General features: G+C 36.8%; 2 protein-coding genes across 6 annotated transcripts; both read left to right on the plus strand.

Annotated features, from left to right (window-relative positions):
- Positions 1-1869: 1869 nt before the first annotated feature.
- LOC141823992 (CDPK-related kinase 3-like) lies at positions 1870-8056 on the plus strand. 2 transcript variants are annotated; one of them, XM_074711207.1, is made up of 11 exons: positions 1870-2494; positions 4234-4364; positions 4634-4675; positions 4758-4866; positions 4994-5072; positions 5627-5923; positions 6069-6178; positions 6601-6708; positions 6861-6923; positions 7421-7588; positions 7661-8056. In XM_074711207.1, exons 1-11 carry the CDS (start codon positions 1934-1936, stop codon positions 7796-7798), a joined length of 1806 nt encoding a protein of 601 aa, XP_074567308.1. In that variant the 5' UTR covers positions 1870-1933; the 3' UTR covers positions 7799-8056. The 2 variants fall into 2 exon arrangements, with proteins under 2 accessions (XP_074567308.1, XP_074567309.1); XM_074711208.1 differs by having other exon boundaries at positions 2437-2502.
- A 927-nt stretch (positions 8057-8983) lies between these two features.
- Positions 8984-13476, plus strand: LOC141823347 (protein TILLER ANGLE CONTROL 1-like). 4 transcript variants are annotated; one of them, XM_074710620.1, is made up of 5 exons: positions 8984-11502; positions 11626-11692; positions 11769-12367; positions 12466-12586; positions 13193-13476. In XM_074710620.1, the coding sequence occupies exons 1-5, from the start codon at positions 11497-11499 to the stop codon at positions 13195-13197; spliced, it is 798 nt and encodes a 265-aa protein (XP_074566721.1). In that variant the 5' UTR covers positions 8984-11496; the 3' UTR covers positions 13198-13476. The 4 variants fall into 4 exon arrangements, with proteins under 4 accessions (XP_074566721.1, XP_074566718.1, XP_074566720.1 ...); XM_074710617.1 differs by lacking the exon at positions 13193-13476 and having other exon boundaries at positions 8984-9162; positions 10814-11502; positions 12466-13181; XM_074710618.1 differs by lacking the exon at positions 13193-13476 and having other exon boundaries at positions 9145-9162; positions 11127-11502; positions 12466-13181.
- The last annotated feature ends 355 nt before the right edge of the window (positions 13477-13831 follow it).

Below are 13831 nucleotides of genomic sequence, written 5' to 3' on the forward strand. Positions count from 1 at the left end.
CTCTATCGCTTACCTATTTATTGTTTTCCCTAAATTAATTAATTATTATTATTTAAATGGGAAGGTCCCCCCACCTTTATATGATTGAATTAATTTAAATTTAGAAAGAAAAATGCTTATTTAATTTTGTTTTGATTTTAAAAAATTAGAAAGAATATTTTGAAAAAATATAATTAAGTTAAACTAGATCTTTATTTATATAGTATTAAAATATTTCAATAGGCCCAGTCGCTTTATCAAACAACATGACAGCTAAAATCAATTATTTCTAAAGTGAATTAAAAAAATTAGTTGTCTAATTATGAAATTAAATGATTTGCCTCTTAATTATTGGTCTTTTTTTTTTGTTTTTTCCAATCATTAATGCTCTTACTTTTAATGACCAACAAAGGGAAAGCATGATTTTCACGAGATGGAGATATGTTTTTCTCGTTTACTTTTAAATTCCAAATCCATTTGTATATGGAATTTTCTTCCAATTTTCTTTGTAAATTCTAACAGTCTCAACTTCTATCCCTACTTCATTTTCGTATACCTAAACCTAATAGCCTCACGCGATAAGTAGTTTGACTTGAGTGAACTAATAAACCTTACGGAGGTTAGGCCTAACCATGAGCTTGCAACGGCCACTTCTAGGCTAGAACTTATGACTAAGCTAGCCTCCGCAAGGCTGCGGTTAGCGGCTTGGCCGCCACAAGCCAAGGGTTAGCCTTACTTGGACACTACAAATCCAATTATTGGTTCACTGTTAGGCCCTGCTTAAATACCTTAATTAAGAAACATTTATTTGCTCTGGAACAATGAAAAGGATCTAATTGAAATATTTTGAAAACATAAGCACCTGACTGGAACATTTTCCGGGGCCCTACTCAAATTGTAAATTAGAAAACGAGAGGTCGCGCGACACGCCGTGTTCGCGGAGCGAATTCTGCATCCCCAAACACGAGGCTTCTCCATCAGCTGGGCCCGTTGATACAGTGAGCACTAGAACTGCCCATTAGTATTTCGAAACGTGTCACAGCGATCGGCAGTGCTTATTGTGTAGCGGCGCCGCTGTCTTTGAAACGATAGCGGATTGCACCGGCGACCCGACCGGAGAAGAAACGAGACCGAGTCGGATCCTTCTTTTCTGACTCGGTAGTTTATGAATGGGCCCCTAAAAAAATAAAAAATTACATAGTTCATCGCAACAGCCGGGGAAAATTTTATTTCAGCCCTTATAGTTTCGCCGAATATTCCACTCTGAATGCAAGAACCTCAATGATCAGTTATATTTATAAAATATAAAATTAAAAAATATAAACAATAACAAATTATATAATGAACTTGGATTGTCAGCGTTGATGAGTAACTTTATCTCTAATTAAATTGGTAAAAACTTAAGTTTGATAAGTTAAAATTGGACTCCCTTGTTGTTTAAGCTTGTTTTTTTTTTTAAATTTTGTTTGGTTTGAATTTACTTTATTTAAATATTATCAAAATTTAAATTTATTTGATTATTTAAAGTTTTTATATATTTGATTTTTTAATTTATTTAGTTAGCTAGTTAGTCAATTTGTATTATAAATTTATTTATTTAAAAGTTTTATAAAAAATTTAAAATATGATTTACAGCTTTATTCGTATATGTTATTGATGAAGAATATTTATAAATAATTTATAATTTTTTATTTATAAATATTTCACGTGGGCTCACAAAGCTAAACAAAAAAAAAAGCTCTGCAAGGGTAATTTGGCGATTGAAGAAAGAAAGAGGTACTTTAAAAAACTATGAAAAGTACAAGGGCGAAAGTAAAAGTTTCCTCAGCGTTTGCTTTTCCTCCTCCCGTCTCTGTCGACTGCCGCTTGATTGACTGCCTTCGCCCGCGATCGAAACCCTCGAATTCAGACAACAGAGAAGAAATCAAGGCAGGGGAAGCAGTGTGCGAGGACCATGGGACAGTGCTATGGCAAGAGCGTCTCCGTCGCCGAGGACGGCGGCGCCCGGACCTCGGCCAACGGCGCCGGAGAAATCGTCCCGGCTACGCCCATCCGGAAAAGCCGGAGCGGCGCTGCCACTCCCGTACAATACTCTGGCTCCGGTGCCACTCCCGTACAATACTCTGGCGCCGGTGCCGCCTGGCCCAGCCCTTACCCCCAGGGCTTCGCCAGCCCCCTCCCCGACGAGGTCTCCCCTTCGCCCGCCAGGTCCACCCCACGGCGATTCTTCGGGAGGCTTTTCCCACCGCCGTCCCCGGCGAAGCACATAAAGGCCGCTCTCGCGACGCGGCAAGGGCCCCCGAAGCCCAAGGACGGGCCTATCCCTGAGGACGGAGCTGGGGAGGGGGAGAGGCCGTTGGATAAGAGCTTTGGGTATAGCAAAAACTTCGGTGCGAAGTATGAGCTGGGGAACGAGGTCGGAAGGGGCCATTTTGGGCATACCTGCTCGGCTACCGCCAAGAAAGGGTCGATCAAGGGTCAACTTGTTGCTGTGAAGATTATCTCCAAAGCTAAGGTGCGGTGGTATGTCCAAAACGTGATTTTTTTTCCCCTCTCAAATATTTTTCTCTTTTCAACCTTGTGAAATTATTTGGTTATTCTCCAATATCTGTGCCAAATACTAGACTCTGAATTAGAAGATCCAATGTCTTTGTCATCTCCATCTGTGATTTGGTGCTTGTGTTTATCTGACTTTGTGACTATTAATTCTATGTTAGACTTTTTATATTTTGTTTTTCTCTCTTTGTCCTTTCTTTTGGGCTTGTGGTGGTGGTTTGGAGAGAGCTTGGCACTGGCACAGACCGTTGTATTGCACCGGTTAACATTATGAGCTGATGATGACACAAGATAATGTTTTAACATTATTAAGGTGATGGCTAGTGGCTAATAACTGCTAGAACTTTATTTGTTGTGGCACTATCCACTATATGTTCAGACGATTTAAGCACTAGATAAGTGAACTCCCTCGTCACTTGATTTACCCAAACAGTTCTCCAAAAAGTTAAGCCCATAACATTACTTATTTTACTCTTGCATTTCTGATTGGTTACTTGAACTTCTAGTTTATAATTATTATTATATGGCAACTATTTTGTATTGTCTGCATGAGCTTTTCCAGACATTGTGAATGGAACATAAGAGTTTAAATCCAAGCTGTGAAATATACACCTGATAAATGGTATTACTGAATTGGTCTACACTAAAATGGTAAAAAGATGTGAGATTTCAGACAAGCTACTCATTATTTTTGTTTTTCTAAATTGTTTTGAAAATATATATTTTGCCATATTATGAATTATACAACCAAAAGAGGCCTTTGTCCCAATTATTTGGGGTATGGACCATAGATCTTTTCATGCTGTTGAGGTTACCATAAGACAATGTTTCTTGTTAATCTAGAGTATTGAAGTTCTTTATGATTTATAACGGCTCTTAATGGTGAAATTTTTTTTTTGCTACATTATGAACTATACAACCAAAACAGGCCTTTGCCCCAATTTTTGGGGGTATGCACCATGGATCGCTTCATGCTGTTGTTGAGGTTACCATAAGACAATGCCCCTTGCTAAACTAGAGTATTGAAGTTCTTTATAATTTTTAATGACTCTTAGCTAATATTATCTATTCTATGAATGAAAGGATATATGCCTTATAAAATTTCAAATCATCTTCTCAATAAATTGAAGGACTTGGTCTAATATATGTTACCAATATCATAACTTCACATTCACACATTATCATAATATAAACACCTAGATGATCTAACACTTGATAGCAATTTGCCCCACCCTTGCCAAGGTCTAGCCAGTCCCAACCCACTTGCGGATTCCCAATCTCATGATGTTAATGTGGTGGGAATGAGATTTAAAAAAAACACATTAAGAAAAAAAACAAACATGGTGGATCTGCCACCTCAGCGACCCCCTAGATTCAGCTCCACGGATATGGAGGGAGGTAAGGCATGTGCTGTCATGTTTAATCTATTTTTTGTTGGCTTCTTCTAAGGAATGGAAATAAGGTTGATACTGAAAGAAGTGGGAATTTATGTTTTTTTTCTTTTCTGGCTAGAAGCATAAATCTCCTTCATCACTTATTTCTTTGCTTTGCAATCATCGGATTTTCTAACATCACCATTTGCAATTCCAGGTCTATAGCTGACAGTTGCTTTATCACAAAAACAATTGCCAGAACTCTATTGTATTTTAAAATGGGCATGTGGTTGGCTTTACTGATATTTTTGGATCTTCTATGCAGATGACAACACCAATATCAATTGAAGATGTTCGTAGGGAGGTTAAGATACTGAAAGCTTTGTCTGGCCATAAAAATCTTGTCAAGTTTTATGAGGCATGTGAGGACACACTTAATGTCTACATAGTGATGGAGTATGTTACTATGTCTTAATCTAATATTCATTGTTGTGAAGATTTTGTAACAAATTAGTTTTTGATTATTTATGCTACTTTATTCAATAAAGGGGTGGATTCATTTGACACTTGTTACCGTAGATTATTTGCTATTTTGCAGATTATATCATGCAAGTATTCGTAGTTTGAATAATTTCCATAATAAACAATGGCGGGGCTTTTCTATGTATTTTAATGCTTTTATTGTGTTGGTAACCTTATTGGCTCTTCATGTTTTCGCTTTTCAGATTATGCAAAGGTGGAGAATTGTTGGATAGAATTTTGTCCAGGTACTCTTTGTTGCCATTAATTGTTTGATTTTTCTTTTAATTTTATATTGCTTTTATTCCCTTTATTTCTTTTGTTCTCAAGAGGCGGAAGATACATGGAGGGGGATGCAAAGGCTATTGTCGTTCAAATTCTGAGTGTAGTTGCCTTTTGTCATCTTCAAGGTGTTGTGCATCGTGATCTAAAGCCAGAGGTCTACATCATAAACTGCTTTGTGATAGAAACATATATTCTTTTAGAATTCCTCTTTTCTGTCATTTTATCAGGTAGCTCACTCTTGCAGTCCTGCTTATATTTGTTTTTCTGTTACTTTACCACAGAATTTTCTTTTTGCCGCTAATGATGAACATGCTGACATGAAGCTTATTGATTTCGGTCTTTCAGATTTTATTAAACTAGGTGAGCACTGCAATCTACTATGTAAAACTATGATGCTTAAATGTTGTTGTTTATTGCATTTTGATAATTCCTGATATGAAGACAGATGACTGACTTATAATCATGGGGTTTTGGTATATTAACTTGATTATGGAGTAATCCGTTGTCAATGCTATAGGCTTTTTTGCCTGTTTAATAAATGCCATTTATGTTAACCTATATATGGTTGTTGGTTTCTATTTCTATGTAGTCAAATTTAACTTATACTTAAATTTGCAATCTGATATTGTCAAGTATAAGGGATTAAATTTGTCATGGATTAAGAAGAAATAAAGGTTGGACACTTTGTGCTTTTTTGTGACTTATGAGATGAATCCTGTGTTATTAGTCACCTCACAGCCAAGTCAAAATGAGTTCTTTCTGAGGAGAAACAGTTTTCTGATTATTATGATCATGGGTCCAGATTCTCTTTTAGAATTTAGATTATGCATCTTATTACTAGTATGACTGTATATATATATATCATCACATTAAAGTTGTCATTCAAACTTCTATTTGTTAATGATTACACACAGATGAAAGGCTGAATGATATTGTTGGAAGTGCTTACTATGTTGCCCCTGAAGTCCTACATAGATCATACAGCACAGAGGCTGATATCTGGAGTATTGGGGTTATAACGTATATTTTGTTGTGTAGTAGTAGACCTTTCTGGTCACGAACTGAATCAGGAATTTTTCGTTCTGTGTTGAGGGCTGATCCCAACTTTGTTGATTCACCGTGGCCGGATATTTCTCCAGAAGCCAAAGATTTTGTGAGAAGGCTTTTAAATAAGGATTATAGAAAAAGAATGACAGCTGCACAAGCTTTGAGTAAGTTGCTAGTTCCTGTTAATCATGATTTATTTCAAGTGACAAGGAATCAGTGCCTTCTCTTCACATATAGTTTTTTATATTGTTGTTTAATTAGGTGTTTTTCTATATTTGATTTTAATTAACCTTTGTTTTTTGGTAACAGCGCACCCTTGGTTGCGAGATGCAAAACGACAAATTCCTCTGGATGTGCTTATTTATAGATTAGTGAAGTCTTACCTTCGTGCAACACCTCTTAGACGGTCTGCCTTAAAGGTAACACGGTACTAAGACTAGTATTGTTTGTTTCTCAATTACTTGTAACTAATGCATCAAAAAAGAAAGGAATAATTAATTTTTATAGTGTAGAGAGTTATTTAACTGATCATCAAAATGACTGTGAAATGTAAGCTAGGACCAGGTAGACACATTGTGAAAATATGTGAAGGAACCTACAACCATCAAGATCCTCTTCAAATGATAATTTCAACAATGGTATATTGGTCCTTTATAGTTATAGTATGGCAAAATCAATTCACAATTGATTGAAATATCTGTGAAGTTATGCCTAGCTAGATACATTCCTTACAACCTTGAGAGCTTTTTGTCAATTGATGATTTTGATAAATGTCGAACATTAAGTAACAGAGTCATTCTCAGTTTTTTTAATAGTTTGTGCACTTGTTATGCTTCTGCAGGCACTATCTAAAGCTCTGACAGAGGATGAGCTTTATTATATGAGGTTGCAGTTTATGCTTTTAGAACCAACTAGAGATGGTTACATTTCTCTTAACAACTTTCGAATGGTCAGTAATCAGTTTATTTATCAAGTACTGTAATATAATAGTGCATGATGGAAAGAACTAATAGCTTAGTTTTTCTTTATATGCATTTATGATAATACAATATAACACCATTCTCAATTTTTTTTTCTTTGATTCATTTGCATTTTGTGCAGGCATTATTTCAAAATGCCACTGAAGCAATGTCAGAATCCAGAGTTCCTGATATTCTAAATGCGGTACATCTATAACTTTGCTATTTCATAAAATTGGCCTAAACTTTTTGATGTAACAACACTCTTTTCTGGTAAACTTATGTTCATTTATTTATGTATCGAACTTATTTTGTTATGAGTTCAAGCAGCATTTATCCTTGTTAGTTTTCAAAGGCTTTCATTATCATAAGTTTACAAGGATTGGTGAGATCATTAGTTAGAAATTTTTCTTGTAATTCTGTATGAGTTAGATAAGATTTTTGTATCTAGATTATTGAAAATTGTTTCAAAAGTCGATAGATAGACGTGTCTTAGTCATTCATGTCACTCCGAGCCTGAACGATCTATTAATATTTCTACTGAGAAACCCAACTGAGTGTAGTTGGCATGGCAGTGAGTTCCTTATTGTAAGATTCATTGTTAAGCTGATCTATCATTCAGTTTTCTGGTTATTGGTTGCGGAATCTGTTTTAACTGAACCTACAAGGCATTCTAACTGCTGCATAAGTTTTCGAATCTAGTTGGAGCCCCTGGCGTACACTAGGATGGATTTTGAGGAATTTTGTGCTGCTGCAATCAGCCCGTATCATCTCGAGGCTTTGGACGGCTGGGAACAGATAGCAAGTACAGCTTTCGAGTTCTTTGAACTAGAGGGGAATCGAGTCATCTCTATCGAGGAATTGGGTCGGGTAGTAACAACTTTATCCCTAACCATTGAATCTTAAACCCATGCTAGAGTGTAATATAGCTGTATCTTGTAGGAACTGAACCTGCCTCCTGCTGCTTATTCCATGCTGAAAGACTGGATCCGACCGGAAGACAGCAAGCTCAATATTTTCGGATACACGAGATACTTGCACGGTGTCACGATACGCAGCTCCAACACGAGACATCGCTAGATTGCTTGTGACCATTCTTGTACTCGCTTTCTGGTGCTCATCCATTAAATCTAAAGCATGCCGCCATTTTTTTTGTGTGTTTATCTGTTGATGCTAGTTTCCGTTAGAGAACACACAAGAAAGTATTTGGCCTGTTTTTTTTTTTGTTGATTTGTATTTTGGTTGATTTATGGATAGTTCACGTATTCAACGTTTGTTGACTTAAAGAGTTGAATACTATTGTTATTTCATTTGTAAATAAGTCACCTACTAAACATCAAACTTGTAATGTCTCGGATCATCTTTGTTGCTCATCAAAATCTTCTTTCTTTCTTTTTTTTTTTCAAAAATACGTTTTTGCAGTTTTAAAATTGTTATAAAATTTATTTGTGGACTCTTAAATTTTCTTATATCATTTCATTTTCAATCATTAACAATGGCACTTTATCTAACAGAATAATTGCATGATGAATGTGCATGCTAAATTATTTTTACGTTAAGGATGAAAAGATAAGAACAAGTTTCTGAGCAGGGCTGAGCATTCGGTTAAAATCGAACCGAATAAATTGATTTTTTTCAAATCAACCGAACCGACTGAATTTTTCAATAAAAATCGAATAAATCGAACCGATATTTTATCGGTTAATTCGATTTTTAACCGAATTAACCAAATTTTTTAAATATTATAAAAATTTTATTAATTAATTAAGGATTTATAAATTTAGTTATTTAAAATTTATAAATTATTTTTTAAAATTTGAATAATTCGGTTTATTCGGTTTAACCGAATAAGAAACTTTAAAATCGAAACCGAACCGAATTAACCGATTTTTATAGAAAAAATAACCGAATTTCCGAAATAACCGAACCGAAATTTTTAATTCGGTCGGTTCGGTCGGTTTATTCGGTTTAACCGAATTGTTGCTCACCCCTATTTCTGAGAAATAAAATTTTTTAATTTCTATACATAAACATTTTGAAAGGCAAATTTTATTACACAATTCACCTCTAATAAATTTAAATTTTAAATATGTTTAAGAAATTAATTTTAAGTATTTAGTTTATTTATTTTTAAATGTTATTCTTTAAAAATAAAAAATAAAATTTGAATTTTTCGAAGCAAACAAACGAGTGCGTTTTCCCGTTGGGTGCTTATACGCTTTAACCCCACCATAGTAATCATCGGATCATAGATGATGGCCATACCTCTCCGCTCACGGGATCGCCAAGCTCCGCCCCCTTCGCCGTCGGCGGCGACTCCCCGCCGCCTTGACGCTGCGATGGTGGCGGAATCGCAGGCCAAGTGCAACTCGGAGCCTTGTCTTCCCAGATCTGTCGCTCTAAGCTCTAGGCTCCATGGCGGCCAAGCGCTCTGGACCACATGAGTACTTCCTACCCGTTTGCTCAATCATCTTCGTACTTTTGTTTTCCAACAACCTGTTCAGCGAGAGCTTAGCTCTTGCCGTTTCATAAAAATAATTTCATGTTGCTTAGTGTATAAAATGAATCGAGTTGTTTATCATGATTGCAATAGTTGTAGGTTGATCCTACTTGTATGTCTCGTAGTTCTTCATGATTTGGGTTTCTTGCTTTCTGATCCACTAAAGTTTTCTCTGATGTAACCTATCAGACATGCAGGTAAGACTAACGGAAGGATTTCTGCTAGGGTTATTGCTTTGTTAAGTCTTCAAGAAACCTTTTCCCTCACCAGTCTTTTTAGCACTTGCAATTGATTGATATTTGTAATAATTTGCACGGACCTAATGGATGATTGACTATAGCGAGATTTGATTGTAGAGTTTCCATGTTGCAATTTCTTTAGAAACATAATATTGATATTTGTGGACTATCTAGATGTATCTACTTAGATGTGTTGATGAAGGTGTTGTGAGGATCAAAGTTTGAGTTGGAGAAGCCACGTAGCACTTACATTGGGAAAATGAGCTCTAGCTCTACCGTAGGAATAACAAAAAATTTCTTGATCTATTATTGTCAAAGATCAACAAATCTATTCTCTTAGATTCATTTTCCTTATTGTTTATAGTACCCAATGGTAGTTTCTTTTTATTGTTGTTGCCGCATGTTTTCACAAACTGGTTTCTTTCTTCACCTTTTTACGGTTAACTGGTGGACTTGAGTGAGTGATGTTGCTTTGGTTGGGTTTGAGGGTTAACTAGAAGTTTCTCGTTTAACCCACCAAATGATGGTTTATGTTTTTTAGAAGAAAAAAAGAGACAAAGAACAAACCAAAAGACACATAAGATTAGATTTGTCAATTTATGCAAGCAGTAAGGAAATGATCAGCAAGGCTTAACTAGGTTACTCTTGATTAGTAAACCAGGCTATTTTAATCTTAAAGGAATACAGATCCTTTAGGAGATATTATGTAACTGTGAAGCTTTCTCCAATGTATGAGCATTAGATTGGATAGAGATTGGGACACAAGGATCCTAAGGTCCTATGACCCAACTTAGTTTAGATCAACCCAAACCTGAAGACCTAGATTGAGTTGGTATCTCAGGATGCTATGATCTCACTATGTATGTTTCCTAACAGCTCCTAGGTAAGATCTCGATCCTAACAGCCTTTTTAATAACAAATCTACATTCACATCTACATTTCAATACATGAATTGACATTGCCTAGCCTAGACTGGATAACTTTTCTTCATATGAGGAAAAAACTGTGTGCACTACATTGCCTAGAGCTATATCAAGTCGTATCTTGTGGCTACAATCTACAGCTGCCAAAGTTATCATAAGTTGTTCTTTATGGAAAGGATTCAAATTTCTTCCTACGAATTTTTTGTTTTTCCAAGTATTGGAATCCTTTGGTGAGTGCTATATTTGGTTTAATCTCTCCCAAATTTCATTTTACTTCATTATTGCTACAATTATCACCCATCATGTGCTGTTAGTTACAAAGGATATTCTTAGCCTGAAGTATATAGCCTTTCCAAATTATGCAAGTTTTTTTATAGTGTTCAAGTCAGATGCTTTTATGTGTTAATAACTTCCGAGTATAATCTGACCGTAGGTAACTGATATCTGGATATGGTTTATCTACCTCCCATTATTGGAACTTATGCATCAAAATCATCACAATAAATTGGAACAAGCTGGCAAGTAGTTTCAATGGACAAGGACAACAAAAGAGATGTACCTTTGTTTTCCATTAAACATTAGGTAGTTTGTAGTATCATTTATACATTTGACTGTGGAACCTCCGCTATCTACAATCCGACATCCATGAGTTCATTTCCTGGGGTCATATTGCACATTAGAAGCCCTAGTCTTATCCAACTCAAAGGACCACAGTTACATAGTATGTTCACTGACTTTTCATGCAGAGCTTCTTATGGCCTTTCCATCTGAAGGAATCTCTGTGGCTCAATCATGCCAAGCTGATGCCAGTGAACGCATCAGGACCACCACTTTTTTAGGATCTACAAAGATATTTTTACTCCCAAATTTGGAGCTCTTATGCCTCTATTGTTTGCCTCATTCATTACCTTATGACTAAAGACGTCTGTCCATCAGACAAAACAACAAGAAGAAGTGTCATCAGTTGAAGAGGCTTTCGGAATGTGATAATCTGGCCCTCTACTTTTTTTTCATGTCTAAATATTATTCTTTAAAGCCCTCGAGCTCCAAGTGTCTTGGCCCCCTATCACGTTACCAACACAGTGCTGCATTTAGTAGTTCCTGGAGATAAAACCAATGAAGGTTAGTGTATGAATATCTCTCTATATGAAATTATGACCTCCATGTGCGAGCTTTTGATGATTCTACAACTTTTGCTCATCTTTGGCTCTTTACTATGTCCTGGTGACTATTGTATTGTTGCAGATCTTTAACTGGATGCATAGCAAGTTGTACCCCAGCGTCCAGTACAGCCATGTTTCTGAAAAGAAAGGTGTAGGGTATTGTGCCTTTCCATAATCTTATAATGCATGATCTTTCTGATCTTGTTTTACGGTTTTGATTTCCAGATGTTTTTGGAGGAGACGAAAGAGAAAATATGGAAATCTCTGATGGGATGATCGAGGAAGAAGCATTACTCTTACATGATGTCCTCCATGGCATTCTTGCCATTGGCACCTTAGGCAGAAAGGTCAGCTTTGTTTCCCAGTCCTACTGTACCGAGGAAGATGAAATCCTTGTGGGAGACAAAATGAAAGTGGAGACTGACGTAGAGGTAAAAGATAAAGAAAACGGAGCTGCGCCTTCTCTGGTGGCAAGCAAGCCTCCGGCTCTTATTGAGTTTGATCTCAAATCACCAGTTGAAGTAGAGGAAAAGAAAATGGAGATGGTGGTCCAGGACAGAGAAACTGCTGAGAAGATCCAAGAGTTGCCGCTGCTGATGGAGGACAAGGAGAAACGAGAACAGAGGGTAACGCTTGCTGATCTTTTTGCCGCTGATGCTTTAACAGTGCATGATCTCGATGAAAATCCAAACAAGAAGATGAATGTTAGATCAAAGCAGTATTTGATTATCCACGACGAGAAGGTGCAGAACCGGAAAGAAGCTAAGTGGCCATCAGCTACAACAAAAGGCAACGCCAACAACCCGACTAGGAAACTACAGAAGGTACATGTTTCTACTTTCTAATGTTCGTGAGTGATGATAATTGTTTGCTAAGAGTTTTGATTTCTCAAAATGTTATTGGCTTGGTTGTGAATGGATAGCTGATTACAAAATTGTTGAAGAAGAAGGTCCACCCGGAGATGGAAGCCACGACTAATGTTGCAGACATGCAGATAAAGAAAAGCAGGAAGCCTCTGATGCTTGGGGGAGCAAAATCTATCGGTAAATCCTTATCTTTGTCTTTTTGTCTTTAGATTGACAGTCAGTGAAGGAGATGCATCTTGTCCTCGGAGGAGACAATGCAGCATGGTTCTCCATCTTTTGGATGGAACTCCAAAAGCTGTGCCAGTCATTGGTTGCTGGTTGGGGCCCTGCACTCAACAGAGTCCTCGACGTCACAGCACAGGATTTAAACTTGTTCTTCCTCAGAAAAAATGTCTCAGATACTAGCGGCAAGAATCACGATCAGTTTACGTAACATCACGTTAAACTGAAATCACAAATGGATCAACCTAGTTTTGACCCACAAACAACAGTGACAGTTGATGTAGCACAGGAGAGGGTGGCTTGATTTTTACCCAAGCTGAACCAAGGACAGCACAGATCAATCTGCCTTCAACCCCATCGCATAAAGGGTGTTAGCCTGGTTGTCTAGGACCGTTCTAAGCCCAACAGGCCTGCTTAGTTGCAGTTGGTGCTCAACCTGGTTGACGGCGCCACCAGCAAACAAACTGGCAGTGCCATAGCTCATCTCAAAATGATGAATTTATTGATAAATTTAAATTTTATTTATCATATAAATACTAACTCTTATTTATTTGGTTGCAGAATAATGATGCTTGATTGGCACCACAAGAAAGATGCTCGCGAACAAAATTGCCTGATTTATTGTGTCCTAGTGTAAGTGTCGAGTGTCAGCGTTAAGCGTCTAAATGTTTGTTATATTTACAAGCAGTTTGTTTGCAGCTGTAAGATTGATTCGCGTAAATGATCTCAAATAATTGAGACGTCAATTAAGGCATAAATGTTATTGTTGCTGTCTCTGTTACAATCAAGTTATTCACCGGTTAATACACAACAATCAAATATTTTTCTGAGTTTCAGTACACATGGTTTCAATGACTTGGTATTTTGATAATGTCTATTCGATAGAATGCAGATCTACTTCACGAAATTAGTCACGTAAAATAATGCAACAAATTTTGAGGCACATCAAATAACATCTCAACCAACAGTCGCATCTCAAATAAAACCTCAACCAACGGTTATAGAAGTGCTATATTCAAATCCATATAATCGTAGAACATACTTGTAGAGAGATTCAATCTTATAGCACCTTTCCCAAATAGCAAATCATTTAGCCTTCAAAACGGCGTGGTAGACATTTTGTGGTCGAACACAAACAACATTTCAGCTATCGTTGATGCAAAAACATGGTGTAGTGGATCTGGTCCACCTGCTGCCGCC

Source organism: Curcuma longa, chromosome 3 (assembly GCF_044706935.1).
Source record: "Curcuma longa cultivar G26 ecotype Majalengka, Jawa Barat chromosome 3, ITB_CL_G26_1.1, whole genome shotgun sequence".
Classification (NCBI taxonomy): Eukaryota; Viridiplantae; Streptophyta; class Magnoliopsida; order Zingiberales; family Zingiberaceae; genus Curcuma; species Curcuma longa.